This window comes from Guillardia theta (genome assembly GCF_000315625.1).
Source record: "Guillardia theta CCMP2712 unplaced genomic scaffold GUITHscaffold_106, whole genome shotgun sequence".
Lineage (NCBI taxonomy): Eukaryota > Cryptophyceae > Pyrenomonadales > Geminigeraceae > Guillardia > Guillardia theta.
In genome coordinates, this window is record NW_005434568.1 from 75,667 (window position 1) to 98,542 (window position 22,876).

The 22,876-nt window shown below is 51.1% G+C and overlaps 7 protein-coding genes and 1 non-coding gene across 8 annotated transcripts; 2 read left to right on the forward strand and 6 right to left on the reverse strand.

Moving 5' to 3' along the window:
* Positions 1-810: 810 nt before the first annotated feature.
* Positions 811-4,407, reverse strand: GUITHDRAFT_117173 (hypothetical protein; the record flags this gene model as incomplete). The annotated part of the gene is made up of 7 exons (XM_005823551.1): positions 811-1,720; positions 2,364-2,631; positions 2,996-3,052; positions 3,103-3,122; positions 3,225-3,294; positions 3,771-3,854; positions 3,897-4,407. 7 exons carry the CDS (start codon positions 4,405-4,407, stop codon positions 811-813), a joined length of 1,920 nt encoding a protein of 639 aa, XP_005823608.1.
* A 2,557-nt stretch (positions 4,408-6,964) lies between these two features.
* Positions 6,965-7,628, reverse strand: GUITHDRAFT_117174 (hypothetical protein; the record flags this gene model as incomplete). Its single annotated transcript, XM_005823552.1, has 2 exons — positions 6,965-7,210; positions 7,485-7,628. The coding sequence occupies 2 exons, from the start codon at positions 7,626-7,628 to the stop codon at positions 6,965-6,967; spliced, it is 390 nt and encodes a 129-aa protein (XP_005823609.1).
* Positions 7,629-10,812: 3,184 nt separating this feature from the next.
* On the reverse strand, positions 10,813-10,885 carry GUITHDRAFT_t100. Its single transcript has one exon. It is a non-coding gene; the product is annotated as a tRNA-Phe (tRNA).
* Positions 10,886-12,484: 1,599 nt separating this feature from the next.
* RPL29e_1 (large subunit ribosomal protein L29e_1, cytoplasmic) lies at positions 12,485-13,573 on the reverse strand. Its single transcript, XM_005823553.1, has 4 exons — positions 13,552-13,573; positions 12,795-12,901; positions 12,632-12,691; positions 12,485-12,574 (listed from the first exon to the last, which is right to left on the reverse strand). The coding sequence occupies exons 2-4, from the start codon at positions 12,894-12,896 to the stop codon at positions 12,518-12,520; spliced, it is 219 nt and encodes a 72-aa protein (XP_005823610.1). The 5' UTR covers positions 12,897-12,901; positions 13,552-13,573; the 3' UTR covers positions 12,485-12,517.
* A 217-nt stretch (positions 13,574-13,790) lies between these two features.
* Positions 13,791-14,752, forward strand: GUITHDRAFT_145589 (hypothetical protein; the record flags this gene model as incomplete). The annotated part of the gene is made up of 4 exons (XM_005823554.1): positions 13,791-13,871; positions 14,201-14,344; positions 14,456-14,502; positions 14,707-14,752. The coding sequence occupies 4 exons, from the start codon at positions 13,791-13,793 to the stop codon at positions 14,750-14,752; spliced, it is 318 nt and encodes a 105-aa protein (XP_005823611.1).
* A 1,561-nt stretch (positions 14,753-16,313) lies between these two features.
* GUITHDRAFT_78789 (hypothetical protein) lies at positions 16,314-17,555 on the reverse strand (the record flags this gene model as incomplete). The annotated part of the gene is made up of 7 exons (XM_005823555.1): positions 16,314-16,403; positions 16,540-16,590; positions 16,636-16,698; positions 16,748-16,852; positions 17,026-17,181; positions 17,228-17,335; positions 17,469-17,555. Coding segments are annotated over 7 exons (660 nt in total), but the record flags the coding sequence as incomplete, so codon positions are not given.
* Positions 17,556-20,103: 2,548 nt separating this feature from the next.
* Positions 20,104-21,591, forward strand: GUITHDRAFT_78760 (hypothetical protein; the record flags this gene model as incomplete). Its single annotated transcript, XM_005823556.1, has 2 exons — positions 20,104-21,175; positions 21,254-21,591. 2 exons carry the CDS (start codon positions 20,104-20,106, stop codon positions 21,589-21,591), a joined length of 1,410 nt encoding a protein of 469 aa, XP_005823613.1.
* Positions 21,592-21,630: 39 nt separating this feature from the next.
* GUITHDRAFT_155180 (hypothetical protein) lies at positions 21,631-22,675 on the reverse strand. Its single transcript, XM_005823557.1, has 4 exons — positions 22,540-22,675; positions 22,012-22,493; positions 21,885-21,957; positions 21,631-21,834 (listed from the first exon to the last, which is right to left on the reverse strand). Exons 1-4 carry the CDS (start codon positions 22,636-22,638, stop codon positions 21,754-21,756), a joined length of 735 nt encoding a protein of 244 aa, XP_005823614.1. The 5' UTR covers positions 22,639-22,675; the 3' UTR covers positions 21,631-21,753.
* Positions 22,676-22,876: the final 201 nt, after the last annotated feature.

Below are 22,876 nucleotides of genomic sequence, written 5' to 3' on the forward strand. Positions count from 1 at the left end.
TGCCCCTGGCACCGGGTGCCCGCCGCGATGATCGGAGCCTCACTTGAAACTTCCGACCGGCGGTTCCCGGAGTCCGGAACCGTGTCGAGCCTGACTCAGTCCGAAGCCTAGGCCCGGCGGCCGGCGGGGCCCGTCACAGTGATTCATTGAACTCCGACCGTACCGTACCTCCAAGGAAAGCCCGGCGTCCGAGTGACCGGTCAACGATGGCTGGGCTCAACGCGGCTGCCAGCGCGGCTGCCACAGGCTCCGACTTCCGTACGGCTCAGTCATGAGAGCCGGGCTCCCGGAGTCCCGTACTTTCACGGTACGCACGGTTAGCCGGGGCCTACCTAGTAGCCTCCCGGGTGGCAGGCGCGGCCCTCGGGCCGACAGGCCGGGCTGGGCCGGCCCTCACTGGGTGACCCGGTACGGTAGTACTGCGGCAGTAGCCTGGGTGGCCGCTGACTCTGTGAGGCGGCCCTCGGGCCGCCCCCCCGGCGGGGGCACGGCCAAGCCCCTCTGGCAGCCTGGCAGGGCCTGCCAGCCGCTGGCTCAGACTCCGGGAGCCCCCGTCACGGTCCGAGACCGTCCGATCACTGGCACCCGGCTGTCGGCCACACTCAGGGTGACCCCCTGAGTCTGCTAGATCAGCGTGACGTGGCATACAACAACACTCAAAGAGCACTGAAAGACTCTCACCGACCCTTCTACTTGAACTAGTAGCTAAAGAGGCTGACCCTCAAATATTACTAATAGATTGAGTCCTTCAGTCCATCATACTATTTTCTAGGCTACACGTCGATCCATCCGAAGATCTCCGTTGGACTCTCAGTGGATGATGTGGTCCGTGCCAACTTCGACGTACGGCCCGGCTCTGGGTAGTTCACTGACTTGTAGGTCATTGACTTGTAGGTCATTAACATGACTTGTAGGTTGACTTGACTTGTAGGTGATTGACTTGTAGGTGATTGACTTGTAGGTGATTGACGTGTAGGTGATTGACTTGTAGGTGATTGACTTGTAGGTGATTGACTTGTAGGTGATTGACTTGTAGGTGATTGACTTGTAGGTGATTGACTTGTAGGTGATTGACTTGTAGGTGATTGACTTGTAGTTTTTTTCCATGAGGCTGACAGTTTTGATCGAACAAGCCAAACTCACTGTCGTGAGTAACAATCGAGTGCTGATTGAGATCGCAGTATTCTGGTACAACTGCAGCATGTCTCTTACGGGCTCGGAGGGTATCAATACGTTTGTGGCAGGCCATCTGTTCACGGGGCCGAAGAACACACTGATTGAGTACAGCAAGCCGGTCTGTCGACAGCTGCGAGAGTTTGGGTTCGCAGGCAAGGAGCAATCCGTTTCAAAAGAGCTCGCAAACTCGATACACGAGATCTCGAAACCTTTACATAGCATGCAAGTATGCCGAGCACTATCGACCTCGACCGGAATTTCCTGCAACTGGTCGTTGAGTACTTTGATGGTTTCAGCCTTGCTGGCCGTCAGGTCTGCCATCATTCTGTCATACCTCTCAATCTGTTTGGCCTTGAGCTCCCTGATGATTTTCTCCAGTCTCATGTGCTCCTGTATCTTTCGATCGAGCAGGAAAGTCAAGACCCTAGTATTCCTCTTATCGCCTGATCCTCGTGCTTGTTCTGTGAAGAAGTTCTTAAGTTGGATGTAGTCGTTTTCGGGGAGCGTGCAGTACCGCCGAGTAGGCCATCTGCAGGAGCCAAGTCTGCAGCAACACAAGTCAAGTTAGCGCTGCATCGCAAGCATACTAGAGTGGTGGTAAGAGATCCCCCGCAAGGAGTTGGCCATGGCGAGAATGCTACTGCGCTAGCGGCTGCCAGCACTTGCAAGCCTGAGCCCCTCCTGTGAATCGGCGACGTGATGCTTGCTAGAACGATCGTGCGTAGGGTACAAGACTTGGTATGCTACAGCACGGGTGCTGTCGGTGTTGTTGGTAGGATCGGAGGGTGGTAAGAGGACCCCTTTCTGCCCACTCACTCTCGAATCACGGGGGCCTCCAGACTGCAAATTACGGGTGCCGCACGGGTACGGCGGAGCAGCTGGGGCCGCATATCACCTGTCAGTCCTCCTCTGACCCCATTCTGCTGATGAAGCGCATCGTTGTTTTCGGGTCTCTCTCGTTTTTCGAGTTTCACGGTCATTCGGTTGGCTGAGGACACTGCTGCTTTCTCAGTTTCGAATGCTCGAATACCAAGGCAGGTCAGGATCCACAGTTTTAGATAGTTCTGTGAGTTTGTCTTGTCTGAACCAAGGTCCCATGGTCCAGATTCGTCATGCGCTATCTACAGCATGCTCCGATGCAGGTCGGTTGGGATGCACTGTGAATCCGTTGGCGATCCAATGCTTACAAAAAGAACGAGCGATCATCGTGATAGCTCAACGCGCGACAACCTGGCTGTGCCGTGAGCTCCCAATGTCGGCCCAGTTGGTAGAGGATGCACGTCTGCTTCTTCTGGCGGCATGATACACAAGCTTGCTTGGTGTGTTTGTTGTTTGTGGATCTGTGCACGTTCAAAGTCGGCAGAGCTGCTGCTGTCCCTTCCTCCTCTGCCTCACACGCTGGTACCGACGTAGACTCGAACTCAGCGTGCTCGTCGTTGCTGCTCGGCTCCAGGTCTGCGAAGTCTATGAACGAGGCGAGGTCATGGGGCTCAACGACGATTTCAGAGATGATCAAGGGGGAGAGGAAGCCGGTGGCATTAGTTATTTGTATATCACTTATCAGAAACAAATACAATGATGGTCATTTGTAGTGAATCATATTGCATTACATCATGCACATTGCATTACATCATGCGAGAATATGATTGGTAGTCTACCATATCACAGAGTATCGTTATGACACATTATGCGAACAATTGTCATCGGTAGGCCATCGTAATTTCTGTGCTACTACTATATCAGACATTTAGCCATGCTCAAGAGAACACAGTGCCTCGGTATTTGGAAACCATATCGTCTCGTGCTCGTACCGTCTTACCCTGGCAAATGCATGCGGAGGTATACATCGCAAATCCGATGTACTTGACACACTTACCTGTGTAAGAGACTTTCTGGCAACGGGCTATCTGTTGATTTGGTCCTGACCTGTCTGCTGCATGTGGCGCCTGAGCATCACATCAAATGAAACGATTGATAGGACTCCATTTAAAGCCGGCCGCCAGTATTCTATGCAGATCGGATTATTCTTCATGAGATAATGGTCTGACATGTCGATGATTGCGGTGCCAGCGTGACTGTGCGTGTTATACACACAACCTTCGAGAACAAGATAGATCACTAGAACAATCAAGAGTTGTGTTCATTAGTGAAGACAACCAAGCAGGGCAGACTACTGCTGCTCGCTAGGAAGTGAAGCTCTTTCATTGTCACGTGCCGTCTAGGTGTGCGGCTCATCTACCACAAACCAGCCTTGTTGTGATGTAAATTCAAATTGTTTGATGTGTGCCTTCAGATACTGTTCATTCAAATATTAGTCGATTTTTCGGATACAGTGCCCATACCCCGTGAACAAAAAAATGTTCTTATTCCTTGCAGATGGAGTGCAGAAACCACTCTATTACCTTGCAGATCAGGTTGGTAAAATCAAAATCAAAGACATGTCATTGAAAGAAGAAGTTGTGGTCACGACATGCCATCGAGTCAATTTGATGTTTACAATGCTTCCTCTTGATTACAAAGTCCCTTCACACCTCAGCTTCGTGTTGATCATCCACCGAGAGGCTTACAACAAGTGCATCCCTTGAAAAGTTGACCCGTATTCTTCTCTTCCCATACGTCATCGTCAACCCAGTGATCAGCAACAAAGCCTAACAATAGCGCTCTCTTTCTGCGAATTGCTGAAACCTGTCAGCTCAAACTACTAGGTGCATGGTTCAAACCCTCAGCAGGATCGTCAAGCCTTCTCCTCTTCAAGCTCTCCGTGTCGTCGTCCGTGCACTTCCTGTGTGCATTGATGCAGCGATGGCATGGCCTCCCGTCCTCGCACTTCTGCTTCTTCTGGCGGCATGATACACAAGCTTGCTTGGTGTGTTTGTTGTTCTTCACAAATCTGTACGCTTCAAACCAAGTGATGGCTGGGTCCAGAGTAGTCGCAACGAGGAGCGGCAGAGCTGCTGCTGTCCCTTCCTCCTCTGCCTCACACGCTGGTACCGACGTAGACTCGAACTCAGCGTGCTCGTCGTTGCTGCTCGGCTCCAGGTCTGCGAAGTCTATGAACGAGGCGAGGTCATGGGGCTCAACGACGATTTGAGAGATGGCGTCGTCGAGGGAGGAGGCGGAGAGGTTGGACTTGGGGTCGACAGAAGGTATGCAGTCACCAGGAGGGAGGAGGGTAGGGGAGGAGCAGATCAGGGAGGAGAGGACGCCGGTGACAGGGGGGGAGGCGAGCATTGGAGGCTGCCGGCGGGGAGGAGGAATTCAGTGCAAAATATCCACACGTTTTTTACCCCGAACACCCTCACTCATTTACAGTACCCACCCTCGTGATACCCCTGATCACACTAGCAAACACAGTACCTTACTACCCCATTCCCGTTTTCGGGCGGAAGCTTCGCTTTCAAGACCGCATCGGTTGGTGTGAAAGGTGCCGTCGTGGTAGTAAAGTACTTGATCCGATGGTAACATGACCTGATGACAGGGGTTGCTCTGTTCCATGTAGGGGTCCATATAAGCAAATCATAGGGGTCCGTAGGAGACATGACAGGGTCCATTATAATTGAATTTAGATGACCAGCGCTACCTGCTGACTGTCGACTCGTGAACGATAGACAGACCCCCGCATCTACCATGATTTCAAGGGGTCCTGGCCCAACATGTAGGCAAACTCAGCAGTCACGTTACTCTCGGCATCATGATGTACAACTGCGTAAGTTCCAGGCAAAATGCGGGGGTCCTATATATGAGGCTGGGACCCACCGGTATTTTTGAGGTAGCATAACGGGGTAGGAAGCCATAAAATGTCGGGAGGGTAGGCTGCACCGTTGAACATAAAGTCCGAACTCAAGGACAATCAAAACATCGGCTGCCGGAAATAGAATTTATTACACTGAAAAAAAAAACTTTCAGAAGCAATGACTGTTATCATCAAAGTTGAGTGATCCTTTGATCACGAGGACTCCGCCGGGAGACCATCATCGGACTGAGACTGGGCCACATGACTGCGGCCGGGCCAGGTTTTCTAAAAGTTAGTCCAACGTGACATCATGCCGGGGCCCGGCCGAAACTTGAAACGTAGGGGATTTGACAGTAGTGTACCGTAATTGAAATGATTGCAGGCTTCCGTAGTACCCGTGACCGTACTCAGTACTGGACCGGGAGCCGGGCCGGGCCGATCGCCGGGATGGCATCACTGACTCAGTGACTCGGAGTCATCCCGGGATGCCATGATTGACCGCACAGCGCCGCGCGGCACTGCCGGGCTGATCATCGGATCACTGAGTCACGTGGCCCCGCCCGAACTTACCGTCGGTCACACATACCGTAGTACCGGGCAGTTGAACGGTTTCCCACCGCTCGCGGTACCTCACTCGTAGTTCATCAATTGGGGTACCTTCTTTGCCAACTTGCCAGTTGATCCGTGGCAGTGGGGGTGGGCTGTCTGGTTTGAATTTTTGTACGGTACCAGAAATGATTTTTGAGTAATTCAAGTACATAAAAGTTGTTTTTGAGAGACGGGAGTCAAGTTTTAGGATGTATATATGGTACAAAAGCTCCTGGCAACCCCTCCGAGGCTCTCTGGCAGCGGTTGACCCGAGCCCGGGCCGCCAGTGGGACTCCCGCAACCCGGGTGACCGCCGTAATACCCGCCGTAGTCCGATCCGACGGTCCGGGACCGTACTCGTTGGCTTTTCAACTCAGTATGCGGGCCGCCTTTGACGGTTGAAAGCCATAGTCGCACCACTGATCCGAACCGTTCGTCGAGAGACATGCGGCCAAGTTGCACCGGGCGCCGCAGGGCCGCCGCGACTCCCGGAGTCCGATGATCATCCCCGGGCGGGGGCTACCGTAGTACTCTCACTCCCGGCGGGCCTGGAGGGCCGGGCCCGAGGCCGGGCCGCCCGGGACCGGCGCCGGGCGAACTTGGCAACTTAGTTGGGCTGATCAATCATGTTCGGAAACTCATGCAACCTCGCCGGGCCCGGTCACGGTCGAGTCCGATAGTATCACCGCAACTTGGCAACGTAGTACTTCAGTGTGTTCCGATTCTGACATGCGTAAAAGCTGATAGTACTGTCACTCAGTACTTCAGCTGTAGGCGAGCCCTCAAGGTGGCCAGTCGAAAGCCTAGTCACGCGACACTGGTTGGGTTCTCACTTGCAAGAAAGCCACTTTGATAGACAATGTGAAGCAGAAAACAAAGTTGAAGGAACAAAAGTTTTCCTACTTCTTGCCTTGAGAGAACGTGATTTTGTGAAGCTCTTCATCCCTTCTTCCTCCTCTTGTGAAAACTAGGACGAGGGTAGCTAATCTTACTTTACTTTAAATGAGTCTGAGTCGTCACCCATCGCTTGAGTCACCAACACACGCAAAAATTAGATCTCACGACCGTATGTACAGTGGGCCCGACAACCTGGAGGCGTCTGTTCGCATCATTCACGAAATGTATGGTCCAGAAACCAAAAGTGCAGGTCAGACCCAAGTGATGTTTCCTTCCACCTTCAACAAAGGTTGAGGAAAAGTCAGGGGGGTACAAATCCTGAAATAAACCGGCCAAGCTTCGACAGTAGCATCCTTTGTTTGCTCCCCTGGCCCCACCCCCTCTGGTCACCGAGCTCGATGTATTGACCCATGGCATGCTTGTGGTTTCAATCGCAAAACTCCTTTGACGTCTTGTATGGGAAACCTGAGCCGTCAAAGTGGCTGCCGCGCTCGATCATTGAGTGCAAGGAGATCGTGGCAATCAGATTGCATGTCCAACCCAGTAAAGACACAACTCTGCCCAGCTGTGTCATCGCTGAACCACGTGCTTGAGCGCCTCCTCAAATAGATCATCCATCGACAGCTGTCTTGACCGAAACTTGAGATGCTGACTGTGTGTAGCACAGTCAGCTGTGCTGGAAGAGATGCCACCATCCCTTGCATCGGCTTCGATGTCACAATCGTCTGTGCTTTCACAATCGCTGTTTTCTTCGTCATCGTCATCTTGCTCTTCATCCGATTCGAACTCTGATATTTCATCTTCTCCTGCAATTCTCTGCGTGCACAAGAGAAGGTGACATGTCAGCTTACAACAAGAGAAACAACTGCAAATAGATCACATCGGGCGGAGCCTCCGTGGACCGTCTTCTGATCCCCCCTGTTCGTTTGGTAGAGGAGGACGAAACTCCCTCCGAAGGCTCAGATTGGCAAGCCTTCTTCCTCGTTTTCCTCGGCTTTGAGTCCTTTGATCCTCGCGGTCTACCTGGAAGTCTTGCGCTAGGTTTCCATGTCCGCTCGTGATGCAGGCGCTCCTCCTCAGTCCACAGTACTCTGGTGACATTCCACCATGTCCGACGGTTCCAGATGTCTCGAATAGCCTTGGCTGTCACGCCGAACTCTTTGGCTACTTCCTCGCTCTTCGCTGTCTTCTTTCTCTTGTCGTTTGTTCGAGTTGAATAGATTGTGAGGACCATGGCCTTTGTGAGTACCCCCTTGGTCCGGAAATGATCGTTCTCCGTACCATAATGTATTTCTGCAGACCTACAAACCTCTGCATCACTTAAGGTGCCAGAAGAAATCAAAAGGAAATCTATTCCTTTTGTAATGTCTACATGCAAACTTACCTGCTATCAACATCTTGCTGCTGTCCTTGTTCTTCCATGGTTCTTGTTCTTGACGGATCGCATGCAGTTCATTTTCCTTGGATATCTACAAGCATTGAAACCCCCTCTGAACGTAACTATCTTTTTCTCCATGTATGTTGTGTCATTGGCCTGCCAACCTGTCAGCATTCCCAGTCAAATCTCAATCACTCTTGGCTTGTTCAGATTCTTGTTCATGATGGAAGTGGGAATGTCGACACAAAAAGTACAGCATCAAACAAACTTGGGGTCTTGACATGAAAAAATACAAAAATGAAAATACAATCCAATATACATCTGATCTGTTTGATGGAATTGTCAACTATCTGTTTTTGAGTCGCCTATTGAATTATGGACAGCGGGTTTGAGAAAGAAAGATGGATGCAAAATGAAGTGAATGAAGTATGCTGAAAGATTTCAGCAGCACAGCTGTAATTCAAGTTCAAGGGTTTGAAATTGACACAGGGAGCACTGGCTCATTGGAAACGCAAGTGCAAATGCAATGAATGTTGTAATCGATGCAGCATCTTGAAGGTATGTATTCCTTCTAACGCATGCGGCCCGCACAGACCAAACATGCTGCATGAATCTGCTTGAGGTTGCGAGAGGTTGGCGATAAGGTAAGGAAAGAGGTGCAAACACTATAAAATGTCAAAATGACGATGGAAGATGTAGAGGCTTGCGATGAGAAACAGAATGATTGAGAGGGTGACGAGACGAGGGAAGAGATCTTGGGGTATGGCGAGGGATGGCAGAAGAGTGAAGAACAAGAATGCAAGGAGATCAGCCGCATTGTTGCTCCGAAATTGTCCTGACGGAGGAGAGAAGCGCCCCTGGACAGCGGAAGGGGAAGCAGAACCGGTGGTTGTGAGGAGAAGAAGTGGTGGGTAGTGGGGGCTATGTTAGGGGGTGGGGTCCTGGGGGCTGTGGGGGTAGTCCTTAGTTGTCGTTACGCGGCGGATTTAACCTTAGTCTGATTGTGAGACGTTGTGATATAGGAAAAAAGCAATCGATTTTCCTTCTAAAATAAGTCAATAATTTGTACCATGACTTTAACTTTTAGAGTTTTATTCTCTTTTTAATTCATTTTTGGAAGTGTTGGATTAGTAGTGAAACTGAAATGTTTGCGCAGAACCAGCGCGCTACGGTGTGAGATGTTAGCGCTATGCTGTTGTAGGTGATGTTCCAAGCAAGTACACGCAGGATGAAGAAGGACGTAATACGCACGAGGTATTGCATGGTCGAATTACATTACTCATGTTCCAATTACAATGAACACAGGAACAAAGTGAAAATGTACAATACATATCATCACATGTACTGAATATCTGTTGCTAAACTTCATTCCATACACCTCAGCTCAACTCACTTCTACTCAGAACCGTCGTGATGGTGCCTGTCTCGCTTCTTTTACGAATCCATGATGAACATGAAGCTTGCCCTGCTGTGCTTCCCTGAGAAGGCGGTATCCATTTGTGTTGCTAAATCTTGTCAATCATGCGTCGAGGCGAAGCCAATGATTCATTGATTGATTGCCATTCTGCAAGTTTACCTCATGAACACCGTTAACCATAGGAGTCCTCACCATGAACACTGACATTCGCATCGCAAGTTCGAATATCAAGTTCAAACCGCTTTCAGTGCCCTCACGGTCCATGCAGCCTCCAACCCCATTCCTCAAGTTTGAAGGTCGTGACATTCCTGAGCTGCTGAGGCATCAATCCTCTTGTCTCACAATGGGAAGCACGAGCCACGGGTTGATGTGCACCGAGCATCAGGTCGAATGGTGTTTGACTCAACGTTCATCGCGCGGGGGGAAGGGAGAACCTTGAACCCGCAACGGTTGGAGCTAATCCTGTGGGGGTTTTAAAGCACGTCAGCAATCTAGGAAATGGGGGGTGGGTAGTAGTTTGGCTGCCTTATTTTACTTGTTGGGACATGGAGAAAAAAACTAAAAACAAAATAGGGAACTGGGAAGGGCTGGCGGACTTGACCGACAGACTTCGCGAGGAACGACAAGCCAGTCCGTCAGCCAGCTGACGATCAGGATTGAAGGAAAGAGCGGAGGAGTGAACGCAGGATACAAAAAAGGGTCGCGGGCCAGAGCACTGAAAATCAGGCGAAGAAAATCATCTGATACGGAACGAAGGGCATGAGCATTGTGACACAGCCAAAGCTATGCCGTCGATATCGGTCGAGGATAGAAGACACGGCACTAAGAAGACAGAAAGAATTAGAGTTGCGCAGTTGTGAGCAACGAACAGCGACAGATGTAATGATGTATTCAAGATGATATGCAGAAGCAAAGTGGAGGAAATCTAGTGCAATGCAAGGTAGCTAGCACTACAGGTACATTGGAAACGTGAGGAAAGCAAAACAGAAACTAGAAAACATGAAGGGAAGCAAGCCTGCAAAAGGGTAATGCAGGAGGCTTGAGCAGGAGACAGACTCATGGAGTGTTGACTTGTGAGATCAACCAATAAGGTGATCAACATCCGACTAACCAAGACAAGGCTGAGACTTGAGCTTTGACGAGAGATGCGGTAAATCGGGCTGATTAAGATCGACACAGCAATACACAAAGACTGAGCCGCAGAAGAATTGAATCAAAAGTACTGAGGTAGGCCAAGGATTCATAAACTCGTATCCTGCCTGGCTGTCTTACTTCACTCGGTGCTGTTGTTGGAGTTGAACATGGATGGCAATCGGTTACTGTTAGGCCTTGACGTGCTGATGACAGGCTCAGGAGTGCAGAGTCTGGTCAAGATTATGCACGTGCGGTCGTCTCCAGCGACGGGCTCAAAACCAGTCGTTGTAAGCCTTCTTGTTTCATTGCGCTACAAGACCATCATCAGCGTCACAATTTCGCAGCATGGCTCCTAGTCCACATACTGATTTTGAGTAAAAGTTAAGTTTAAAAGAGTGCTAACGAGAACCGGCACTGCTGCTCCCCAGGAGTAGAGGCCGACAAAAAGAAGAGGCAGTCACTTGGATTGCAGATGCCTTGATCAGCTTCTGGGCTCGCCGTGGATCGAACACAGGACCTTTAGATCTTCAGTCTAACGCGCTCCCAACTGCGCCACAAACCCACTGCCTCGATTGCACCTAGGGTCATTGCAGTATATATAGTAGATAGTCAAAGGTGGGGTAGTCGGGGAGGGGTGAGAAGGGGTGGGTCGGCGAGGAGGTGGGGTGGACATGGGGTTTGTGACTTTCCGGCTCCAGTTTCATGCGTCGTACGGGATCGAACAGAGATCGTGTCCCCTCCTCCTCCTCCTCCTCTTCACTCTCCCTCTCTTGTTGCTCCCTCCTCTACCAACCAGCCTCTTGCTATGACGACATCTTCCTGTCTTCTCTCCTCCTGGCTTCATTCACTTGATTGGCTGCCTACAAACTATCCTCCTCTGTCTCCTGTGCTCGTTGCAACTTGATAGGAGTATGATAGGAATGTCGCCAGCCTTTTGATGCGCTTGTACAATATGCATTCGTCTTTGACTTTCTTTGGATCTGTTGATCGTTACAACATTCATGCCTAGTTTTGCCATCATCTCTCCAAAACTCTGTTTGTCCATGACAGTTCACCGTACCAGGCAGGACATGGCCACCGTGTCGAGTTCGATCTTGCCTCTAGGGGGGCAGCCGGACTTGTTGCGATTCAACGATGAGGTGCTTGTTGGTCTTCATGTACCAGCCAGGGTTGGGTTGAAAGTTCTGCTTTCGTACCAGGTTAATGGTCTCAATGTAACAAACATTTTACTGAATTTTCAACATCATCAGGGGATAGTTGAGCTAAAAAATGACAGCATCGGCCATAAATTGACAAGGTTGAAAGACAACTGTGTCTAAATGTCCTTTTCTTGTTCTTTACCTGCAATCATCCCTTCAAGAAGGGGTTTTATCTCCCGCTATTTGTTAAATGTCGCAACTGTCTGCAGTTCCGTGGTGATCGTTGCCTGGTTGTATTGTCGTTTAGTGATCTCTGCGTGGATTCTTGCTCTTCTGTCCTTTATTCCCTACACCCTTTCAGTCTACTGTCCACCTCTTCCATCCTCACATCCATCTACAACCGAGTATTCCTTTATGAACGTCTGAACATACATCTTCCCTGCATGCACGTGTATGGTGGGCTTAAACATGAATGTTGTCATCTTTCCTCACTTTTCTTTCCTGTTCTGATCTGTGTTCTGTCTACGCTTTATATGTGATTTTTCCTCAAGAGGACGCAATGGATATATCACTCGCGTTCATGAGAATGGCAACGCCTGCATGGTGAAATGGAGCGCCACTGAGAATGAATGCGGCTGGTATCGTGCGGGGGCATACGGAACTTACCATCTCAAACTCCATGAAATGGTAACTGTAGGCGCATTTGTCATGGTGCTGACGGTAAAGATGAACTTAGGGAAACAGCGTTGCAGAGGTGGAAGACAGGAAGAACAGAGTGGAATCGGAGTCGACGATGGACGCTCTCCTGCATGCTTCGAGCAGCGGCAACTTGTAATAGTTTAAACCACCTTAGGTGAGGTGGAAGCACTGATGCAGACAACTTGTCGTGTTACAGCAAGATTAACATGATTCGAATAATTGTTATACGCAATTGTTAAAATCTGTCCAACTACGCTGTCTTCTCAAGCATTGACGCAAGAGTCACAGAATGAAAGTATTCCTGAATTTCATGAAGAGGCTTTCTGATGCAGGAAATTCATTTCACAACAAAAAATTTAAAGCTTCACGCCGAAATGGTCAACAGTCCCCTTTACACGCTGACTTGTGTGCTTCTGTGTAAGGAGAAAAGGTCAACGAAAGAAATCAAGCACACCGAGCCTCAGTCAGACCTGTGTGGCTTTGTTGTTCTTCTTGGCAAACTTCTGGTTGCGGATGAACTTGGGGTCCATCTGACAAAACGTCAGTCATGGTGAGAAAAGACGGTACGTGCTGCAGTGCCAAGACCAAAGAAAGAGAAGCTAAATGGGAATGAGAACGTGCAGGCAGGCTTACCCCCTTGGTAGAGATCTTAGTGCCAGTTTTAGGGCGCTTAATTCCATTCCTGTGCGCTTTGTAGTTCTGGTTGTGATTGGTGTGATTCTTGGACTTGGCCATCCCTGCTGAACCATATCAGAGAAATACAGACAGAACATACATCTCCGCAATCAGATATTGAACACATGTCCATATAAATTCAACTATATGTCCATCCCTGCCTCTGCAGGAGCTCAGCCTAACTTGCGCTGACTAGTTCTTCGTATCGCTGTTACTAGGTCTCATATGTTCAACTTGCAGGCAAAGGAAAATCATACATGGAGTAAACAACAGTTTGCACGCCAATTCATCAAATCCCAAATGTACATCCAAGATTCCGCTTCAAAACAAAATCCCCTCAGAATTTTTCTTACAGTTCCCCTGAGTATGATAGCTGTGGCCATTTTTGCCATCACAATCAGCCAAAGAATTTTGTGTGTATCATCGTAAATGTGTCTCTCGTAGCATTCATCATATTTGAAACCAGAAATCCAACCATCAAAGCTCATGCCATGCAGTCAGGGCTGATTATAGGAACGCATGCGGTTCCAACAACAGCACAACACCTCCAGGCTAATTTGCTTCCCTGCATATCGATATTCTTGAGCTATCACCGCAACAAAGCAGCAAACAGCTCATAACTTGTGATCAATCTCTTTTCACATCTCTCATCTTCTTCTCTCTCTCGTCGCATGCGGCGCATACATCCCTCCTCCTCCTCTCGCCATCTCACCTCCTGCTCGAGCGTGCACGCGGCCAACCTTCTTTTTTTTTAAACGGTTAAATCGTAACCGTTTCCCATGACGGCCCGCCCCGGCAGCCGGAACTTGGGAACTCAGTTGAGTGACCTCGGGCCGCCTCCGGGCTGCTGCGGTGTGCCGGGCCCGCGCACTTGAAGTCCTCAAAGTTGAGTTAAAGATCAGTACCGTGTGACTTCGAGTGAAGCATCCGTGTGAACGAACCAACTCGATCGGCATGGCTGCACCGGCCGCTAGCTTCGACTGGGACGACGCGGAGCTCATGAGAGCATGGGAGGCATCACGACGAACCTACAACGTGAGCAGTACGCAGCCAGTGAAGGGATCTGTGATGAGTTGCTCATATCGTGATGACATCATGGCATGCTTGACATAGCATGCCTACAATGTTTCTTGTATAGGCTGGAAAAGCTGGAAAGCGGGTGAAAGTTGAGGGATCGAGACAGAGAAAAATCAATCAGTTGAAATCGTATCAAAGAAGTCAGTTAGTAGATGGATCATTGAGCTCTGTGTTTGCTCCAACAGTGTTAGAACGTGGTTATGATGAGCCATACCTAGATGTCTCAATGCTGATTTTGCTCGCTGAAGATGTGTTGCCTTCACTGCTTGCAATGACATGTCGATCAGGACGAAGAAGCCCTCGAGGAAGAAGAGGCCCTGCTGTACCCAGAAGAGGAGGAGGAATATGAAGGGGACGAGGAAGAGGCGGCCAAGGTCGGCGAGCAGGAGAGGACAGTCGAGACTTGGGCAGGGGCTGTGAATGGATATCAGGTAAGACATCTGTGCTGCGAATCTTTCATCCTCTCAACGTTCGTCGCTGACCTCGCGAGCGTCGGCAACATCCTCTCGTCCGTCTCTTGTCCGGCTCACTCCTGCCTGCAGGAGTCAGCTTCCTACCCTGCACCGCACATGGCAACTGAGATGAGCTGGTGCCGGCTGCCCTCTGTGTTCTCCTCTCACCAGAGCTCCGATCCTCCAGGGCCAACACCTACCCAGGAGCCCACACCATGCCTCCTCCTACCGGCTATCCTCCCATGCCCTCTTACCCCCCAGCCTTTCCTCCTTATCCCTCCTACCCCTACTCTCCATACTCGATTCCTCCTCCCTACATGCACGAGCTTGCCCTTCAGCAGGATGCCTACTACAGGCGAGCATGCCGGAGCTGCTGCATGTGGATGAGGCTCACGAAGTTTACAGGGCACCTGCGTCCTTTCACGCGCAGGAGAGTCAAGCTCGGGGAGGAGGGAGGAGAGGAGCGGCAGGTTTGCTCAGCACCATGCGTGTGCTCGACGTTAACGTTCCGTTGTGCTCCCAGCAGCAGCTCAGCATGGAGGATACGAAACAATGGAGCAGGCCAACTTGAACGGGAGGGCAGCGGATGATGAGGGAGAAACATCCACGGAAGGATCCGGTAGTAGAAACCTTAGAGAATGAAGAGGAATGCTTGCGAAGTTTTCGAACTGAGTGTCTTGCTTGCCAGGCGTGAAGTTCTATGAAGATGGAGTCCCTCTCACAAAGAGGGAGGTCGAAGAACAAGCGTACCCCGGTGATTTCACTCGTTCCCCTACACAGCTCCTCCTCAATCCCTTCGCCTCCCAATTTGCTCTTCCGCCACTCTCCTTGGCCAACGGTTTCGTCAATCCTCTTGTCCTTGCTTGTTCTTGCGCTCTTGGTTACCGACTAAGGAGAATTTGTTCTGATGCCTCAGAATTTCTCGACACCTCGATACCTCAAGATAGACCGCATGCCAGGTCATTCAGCCTCCATGTTCCACTTCCTCTTTTGCTCTTCCGCTCTCCTCCATCCATTCATTCCTCAATATTTCTTCATTTCCCTTCCTTTTTCCGTCATCTTGCTATTCAGGAAAAATCTTCGGAAAACGTATTCTCCCCCTGGTATGGCGCGTTCGAAAGGTAACGAGGTTTCCTGCAGCCTGCTCGTCTGATCCCTACCTCCCTGCACTCCCCCAACCTGACCTCCCTCACGTCATCCACTTTCAGCAGGCCCTGTCGATGTGCCTCTGCCTCCTGTAGTCGACGATGAGGACGAGGACTTGTCTAACCTCCTGCTTGCATGGTACGCCTGTTGCACTCTGCCACTATCCCACTTCCTGTCCCTTATCCGAACTCGGCAATTCGCAATCCCTCGCAGCTTTCTCGAACATTCTCAACCCTGCTCTCCATCATACCACTACCGCTCCCCTCACCTCTCCCGGTCTTTCCCTCATCGTGTCTCAGGTACTACACGGGCTTCTACACCGCCAAATATCAGGTGCTCTCCTTCCTGCAGCATCCGATCCGCTCCTCGCGGTGACACAGGGCAGATGAGGAGGAGCAAAACATACAGCTCGGGGTCAGGCGAGCCATGAGAAAATCGAGAAGCGAGGGAGGGAGAGAGAGAGGAGGAAGGAGGGGACTGGGAGGAGGCTCTGCTGGAACCATCCTGGGTATTTGACGGAAAGGTGAGGGTGGGTTGTGGGAGGCGCAGGGCGGACCAGCTGAAGCAGTAGTAAATACTTCTTGGCTTGTCTGATCTGCATTCCGATCGAGTCGTTTCACATTGAGAAGCCCAAGGACGACTTCTTCTCATCCGCCGAGTTGGACGAGGCAGACTGTCACGAATTTGAGTCATGCCGCGCCATGCCAACCGATACCTCCCTCTTTCTCCTCTCCATCTTCCTCTCCCTCTCGATCTCTCACTCTCCTTCTCCCCTCCCTGATTCTATCCTTCACCCTCGCGCCTAGCTGCTGCCAAATCCTCCCTCCTCTACCTTCGCAAAGTCCGTCGCAGCGTCCATTGTTAGCTCATCCTCCGTGAGTAGGCGCGCAACCTTTGCAAGCTGCTGGTGAGGAGGTGGACAGGGCAAGACAGGGCAGGACAGGGCAGGACAGGACGGTAGAGAAGGGGAGGGGAGGAGAGAACAGCACAGCACAGGGCAGGAGCAAGGGGAACGAGGCACTGGTTACCTTGGGGCTGATGGTGAAAGTATTGCAGCCCCGAGCAGCGAGCACGGCAAGCTTGTGAAGACTTGAGCGGTGGCGTTGAAGCAAGTCAAATCTCACCTGGTCCGCGTCGCGGATGGAGGCGACGAGTACTCTTGTCTTGGAACGCATCCCATCGACGATCTTCGTGGCCGTTATGCCGTTACATGTCAAGCCTCAAGTCAGATCTCACCTTCTGCATGTCGACAACAGATTGCATCCCATCCCTTCCTGCATCGTTCATCCTTCCAAGATAAGGAGCCACGTACTCGGCTCCTGCACTGACGCTCGTGATGACCTGTAAGATATTCCATGAGGGTAAGGCGGTTCGGCTAGAAGGCACGGAACTGAAGACAAGAGAAGGAAAAGAGACAGGAAAGGGAAGCAAGCAGAGAAGGAGGAGGAGGCAGCAGACTCAAAAGAATGACCCCGAAACTATGAACAGCAAGGGAGTAGAGTTGAGGAGGCAACCTGATGAGGACTGTAGCAGGCAGTTGTACACACTCGGATCCCCAAGTTTGACATCATGCTTGCTGCTTCGATTCCCGCGAACGTGAGAGGAACTTTGACGACAACACGAGAGTCGAGGTTCGCCAGCCGAATCCCGTTGTCAACCAGCTCGTCGACCTGCACAGCACGGTCATTTCTAACTCCCAGCTGACTTGCGATCGACCTTGGTCCCCCACGTCTGGCACATGAACTCCTTGGAGCCCAAGGCAAAAGCTGTTGCTGCAAGATCTTGGAGCGCGTGATGCGAGCAAGGCACTTTCGCACGTTCCAGCTAAAAGAGTCAACCTCAAATCATGTTGAGGACAAGAAGAATGGCGGAGTCGAAAGGTAGCCGGGTGCAGGATCGGGAGGAACAACCCGTCGGATGAGGGAAGCGAGGATAGAGCAGGGAGCGTTTCACTGACCAGCAAGGGATTAGTCGTGACGCCATAGAAGATGCCGAGGGGTAGGAGTTCCGCCATTTCGTTCAAGTTTGCGGTGTCCAGGAACAGGCGGCAATCACCCTGTCACAATGGTGAGCTCAGCCATGCGTGATCCTCTTCTCCACCTTCTTCTCCGTCATTGATGGAGCCGGAACGTCGAGCGTGTGCTGATAGAAACAAGTCGGTCAGCAAGCATCGCAAGAAAATCCGTGAAAATGAGAGGCCGGGCGGGTCAGTTCAAACACAGGGTTGCGGATCAGGGAAGGAGAAATGATTGTTAATTTTCTCGAGGATAAGATAACATTTGATAGGAAGAGGTGCGCATGATCTCAAGGACGGCATGCTGTCACTTCACCTGCTTCCATAGAGACACCTTGTCCTTGGCTGCAGCAGACTTGCTCGATGATGCTGGCATCGTCCACTGAGTGACAGGTCGTTTTGTTGGCAGAGGATGATCCTCTTGGTCTCCGTTCATCGGAGTGCTGCATCGAATTCTCGTCTTGCCCATGTCAGTCTTGCGGCGACCGGCTTGGCCCAGCGCAACATTCCTAGCGAGCAGGGACGAGGACAAGGAACTGAAACACAACCTGATGGCATGAACAGCGTCAGGGTACCGAGAAGGAGGGACATGGCATACAGAGGTACCGGCCTGAAGCAGGTGTCTTAAGTTCAGCATGTGAGAGGCTCACTGCCCATGCCGCCAAGTTCACAGCCATCGTCAACCAAGCCAGCCGCATTCCTGCCATCTTACGCCTCTTCCTCAAGGGTACTCCCACTCTGACCACCCACCTTCAATATTCCATGAAATGTAACTATACTATACCGGTAGTCATGGTATGATGACACTACCCTACCCTATCTTCTCGATTATGGAATTCCGCTGAAGCTTTGGCGTGATCGGATTTCAAGAGCTCATAACCGGTTTAATAAGGTCAGGCTCTCTTCAGGCTTGGCCAGGACTTTTATTCCTTAGGCCCCCGGCCGGGCGGCCCGCCGGGCGGCCCGACCGACCGAGCCGCCAGCGGGGCGGGCAACGGGTACTCAAGGGCCTCCAGCGACTCCCTTGAACTTGAACATATTTTAAAACTGGAAGGGAGAGGATTCAGAATTTGAAGTCGCAAACAACGGAACCAGCTCTGAAATTTGAAACTTTGAAACTCGCGGGAGTCGTCAAGCTTTGTGAAGGACGTACCAGCGTACCCGTCCGTTGAATGCGGATCCTTGGTCTTCGGGGTGGGTAAGGGTAGTTTATGATGAGGGGTGGGTGATGAGAGTTGGAGCTAGCACAGACACGAGGGGTGGGGCATGTACGGAGAAATTTGAAAAGGAAACACTATGAAAATGGGGGTAGGGGTCACTTCTACAGCAGGAGATCCGCCATTTGTAGGGTGGGGTGGGATGATCGATTGTTGGGGGTGGTATCCGGCTTTACTCCCTCTCTCAGGTGATATATGGACGAAAAGGAGGACCCTGGGTGGATTCCTGGGTAAAGAAGGGGTGGAAAGGTGATCGGGTAAGGTTGAAAGGTCGATGGTACTACTACCTGCCAGCACAGTGGAATGGTGGGGCGGATGGGCTAAGTGAGGTGAAAAAGGTGGGTAGGGTGAGTCAAAAAAGGGGTAGGGGTGCTACTAGCACGATCTCCAAACTTTTATTCCCCAAGTTTGGTGACATCCTGATCAGAGCTTCAATCAAGTTTCAACAGATGACAAGATAATTTGAAGCTGGTTCCCAAAATTCGACTGAACATTTTGAAGTATTTTCATTACTGGGGCGGACCTGGATCCTATCATTTTATTCCCCAAGTGAACTACCCTACCCATCAAGGTACCCTCTACTGGGTCTTAAAATTCAACCCCACCCCCTATATTTCCCGATAGTTTGTGGACACCCCCGGGGAGTTGCTCGCGTAAAAGAAATTCGAGTACCCCTAGCGTCAACAACCAGCGCAGCCGCACGGTCGGAATGGCATAGGGCACAAGGTACACATTTTCATAAGTAAAGCTATAGCTTGCTTCCTGGCAGGATATACTGCAAGGGAGCTTTTGTTGGGGGACAGAAGAAGGATTACCCCCCTACCCCAAGAATCAGTACTCCCCTGCACGGGCTGTTTTTTTGTCACCCCTTCTTCCTTGATCCCATCAAACCCTACCCCAAAATATCTTACCCCTACCTACCCTCCGCGTCGATTGGGGTTCTGAACCCTACCCTATCTGATATTCCCCAAATCAACAAAACCGCCCCAGAGGGGGGAGTCCAGTACCCCACCCCGATCAGGACACCCTACCCTTACTCCAACACCCCTACCCCCTAGAACTCTCACCCCCACCCCACGTGCGTCACCGATTGCGTCCTGAGTCTTCCCCCCAAATCCCTTCATCCCCTCCCCCCCCGCCTCCGCCGCTGTTTCCTCCTTCCCCCGTCTTCTTCCCCCACTTCGCGTTTGCTCCCGGCACTTCACCCTCCTCCTCATTAAAAGCCAAGCTCCCCTGCCTTCTGCTCCAGCACACTCCCGCTCGCTTCTTTGTCCTGCACATCTTTCCTCCCTCGGAACTCCTTGTTTGATATTCCACGTACCTTTGAAATGGATCAAATCATCACCTCCAACATAGAACAGATGAACATCGTTGCCATCGACGAGATCGAAGCGATCTCCGAGACCATCATCACGCCTCAGCAAGTCTTCGAGGAAACCATCCCCGTTGCTGTCATTCAGAAATCTGCCCCCGCGGAAGAAATCATCACATGCGACGATGATTGGGGCGTTTCCAAGTTTGTTTACTCGAACAGCATTGATGGAATCTTAGCTGAAAACAAAGTCCGTGTGCTGCCGGCTGGCTACAACACCGCTGAGCTCATTCTCGACATCTCCGCGGAGTCTGAGGAGCAGGATCCTTTCTACATTGTTGATCTCACTACCGTTCTCACCAAGCTCGATGACTGGAAGACTCTCATGCCCCGCGTGAAGCCATTCTATGCCATGAAGTGCAACAACGATGGTATCATCTGCAAGATGCTTTGCGATGCTGGGTGCGGATTTGACTGCGCCTCCAAGGCGGAGATTGAGGCTGCGCTTCAGTTTGGCGTCTTGCCCGATCACATCATCTATGCCAACCCCTGCAAGCAGGAGAGCATGCTGCGCTATGCTCGCTCAGTGGGAGTCAAGAAGATGACCGCGGACAATGTTGAGGAGCTACACAAGATTGCGAATTGCTTCCCTGAAGCCAAAGTCGTCCTTCGCATTGCTGTCGATGATTCCAAGTCCGTCTGCCGTTTCAACTCAAAGTTCGGTGCTGCGCAGCACGAATGGGATGTCCTCCTGAGGACCGCCAAGGCTCTCGACCTTGATGTTGCAGGCTTCAGCTTCCATGTTGGCTCAGGATGCGGAGATCTCAAGCCCTTCGCCGACGCAGTGGCTGCAGCCAGGGACGCCTTCGACCAAGCTGAGGCTTACGGATTTTCCCCTTCCATCCTGGACTGTGGTGGAGGGTTTCCCGGGACCAATGACGGGGCCTTCTCTTTCCACGAGGTCGCCAGCACGATCTCGAATGCCATCGACCATTTCTTCCCCCCGTCTTGTGGAGTTCAGATCATCGCTGAACCCGGCAGGTACATGGTAGCAGCAAGTCACACCTACTCAGTGTCTGTCATCGCCAAGAGGCAGCTCACAGCAGCACAGCTAGCTGATAGTGCGGCGATCGAATCCTTCGGATCGCGCAGCGATAAGGATCACGATGGGGCTCACGATTCTGGCTTCAAGAAGGCAGAAGAGGTACGGGACTCCAACACGCCCGAAGTAGCTCTATACATCAACGACGGATGTTACGGCTCCTTCAACTGCATCGTGTTCGACCATGCCATCATCACTCCCAAGGTCCTCGGAACCAAGTCTGCCCTTCCCTTCGATACGCCGTCCAAGCTCTTCGGACCCACTTGCGACAGCATCGACGTGGTCATGCCTTGCACTCTCCTTCCCCAGCTTGATATCGGCGACTGGATCTGGTTCCCCAACATGGGCGCTTATACTCGCTGCGCGGCGTCTCGCTTCAACGGCCAGGGAGCCTTCAACATCCATTACGTTTGGGCTGGAGTGCCGTCCAAGTAGATAACATCCTGTGATGATACCCTAGTAATAAAAATGCCTTTCAAACTCGTTTTATTGTGTGTCTGGAGACTAAATGATTGGCAGCAGAAGGTATGGATGTAGTAATAAGGAAGATTGTGCATGATTGGTAATAGATGTGTTCCTTTTTTAACAGTTTTACTGTCATCCGATGCTGTCTTTCTGAAATTGTAGCTTAAAAGCACGGAGCAATCCTTGATATTCGCCGTTCACTATCCCACCATACTGCAGCAGAGATAATGTGAGAATCACAATGCTGGCCTTAAGGCACCCACCTTCTGATCCATTTTCAGGTATTTCAGCACGGACCCTGAATTTCTTTGCAATGCAAACGCGATTTCCCTGCATCTGGTTGGAAGAAACTGGTCAGTAAGACAAGAAACAAAGCTCGCATAAGCGCACCCGTCTTTCTCTATGTCGTTGCCTGAGATGTCAAGCTTCGTGAGTGACATATTGAATTGGAGTGCGTTGGCGAGGTAACGGGCCCCTTGATAGCCGATACTCTCATTCACCAACCCCAAAGTCTTTAAGTTGGTGTTGGCAGCGAGCGCAGCTGAAATAGTCATACACCCTCCATCCCTTATGTCATTGCCATCAAGAAACAATGTCGAGATGTCCTGCAACGACTTCGCCAGGTATTTCCCTCCCGACACCCCGAGAAAGCAGTTTCGGATGTGCACTGTGCTCAGACTGCTGGCAGCCTGGTAGTGCTTGATGATGTCGATCACATCTGAGCCGTTGGTCGGCTCATTCTGCCATGTGATGGCCACGACCACCCCCCGCTGCAGTGCCTCCTGCGTGGTAGCCTCCTTTAGGGTGCCGGGTACGATTACCCGCACGACTCCTGATCCGTCTTCCTTGGGAGGGAAACTCTCGACCACCCACTGCACAGCGAGTCAGTGCGAACATGCAACGCATGCGAGCCGTGACCTCGGGGAAGTTCTGGGATGAGATGATGCCTGTCAGCTTTTCACACCGCATTGGGCGCTTCCCGCTTTGAATCGCGTTGAACAGTTGGACCGAAGTCATGGCTTCTGTCTCGCCGTTCTCACCCTTTCTTGCACCTGACAGCACGGTGAGCCTTGGCATGAAACAGGTAGCTCTGTGAAGACACTAGTTTCCAGGGGTACTCTGAGCCCCCCCTTTTTTAAACCCCCCCCCTAGGGTTAGGTTAGGATGTTTTTTTGGTGGAAAGTGTATGTATCTTTATAACCCTGTTTTATTTTTTTTTTAGATAAATACGCCGGAGAAATTTATATTATTTTAA

Coding starts and splice junctions, on each gene's coding strand:
- RPL29e_1 (XM_005823553.1), bottom strand. CDS start 12,896: ATGGCCAAGTCCAAGAATCACACCAATCACAACCAGAACTACAAAGCG. Junction 12,692..12,794: donor CTAAGATCTCTACCAAGGGG/GTAAGCCTGCCT, acceptor ACGTTTTGTCAG/ATGGACCCCAAGTTCATCCG. Junction 12,575..12,631: donor AGAACAACAAAGCCACACAG/GTCTGACTGAGG, acceptor CTCCTTACACAG/AAGCACACAAGTCAGCGTGT.
- GUITHDRAFT_155180 (XM_005823557.1), bottom strand. CDS start 22,638: ATGACTTCGGTCCAACTGTTCAACGCGATTCAAAGCGGGAAGCGCCCA. Junction 21,958..22,011: donor AACGACATAGAGAAAGACGG/GTGCGCTTATGC, acceptor TCTTCCAACCAG/ATGCAGGGAAATCGCGTTTG. Junction 21,835..21,884: donor ACCTGAAAATGGATCAGAAG/GTGGGTGCCTTA, acceptor TCTCTGCTGCAG/TATGGTGGGATAGTGAACGG.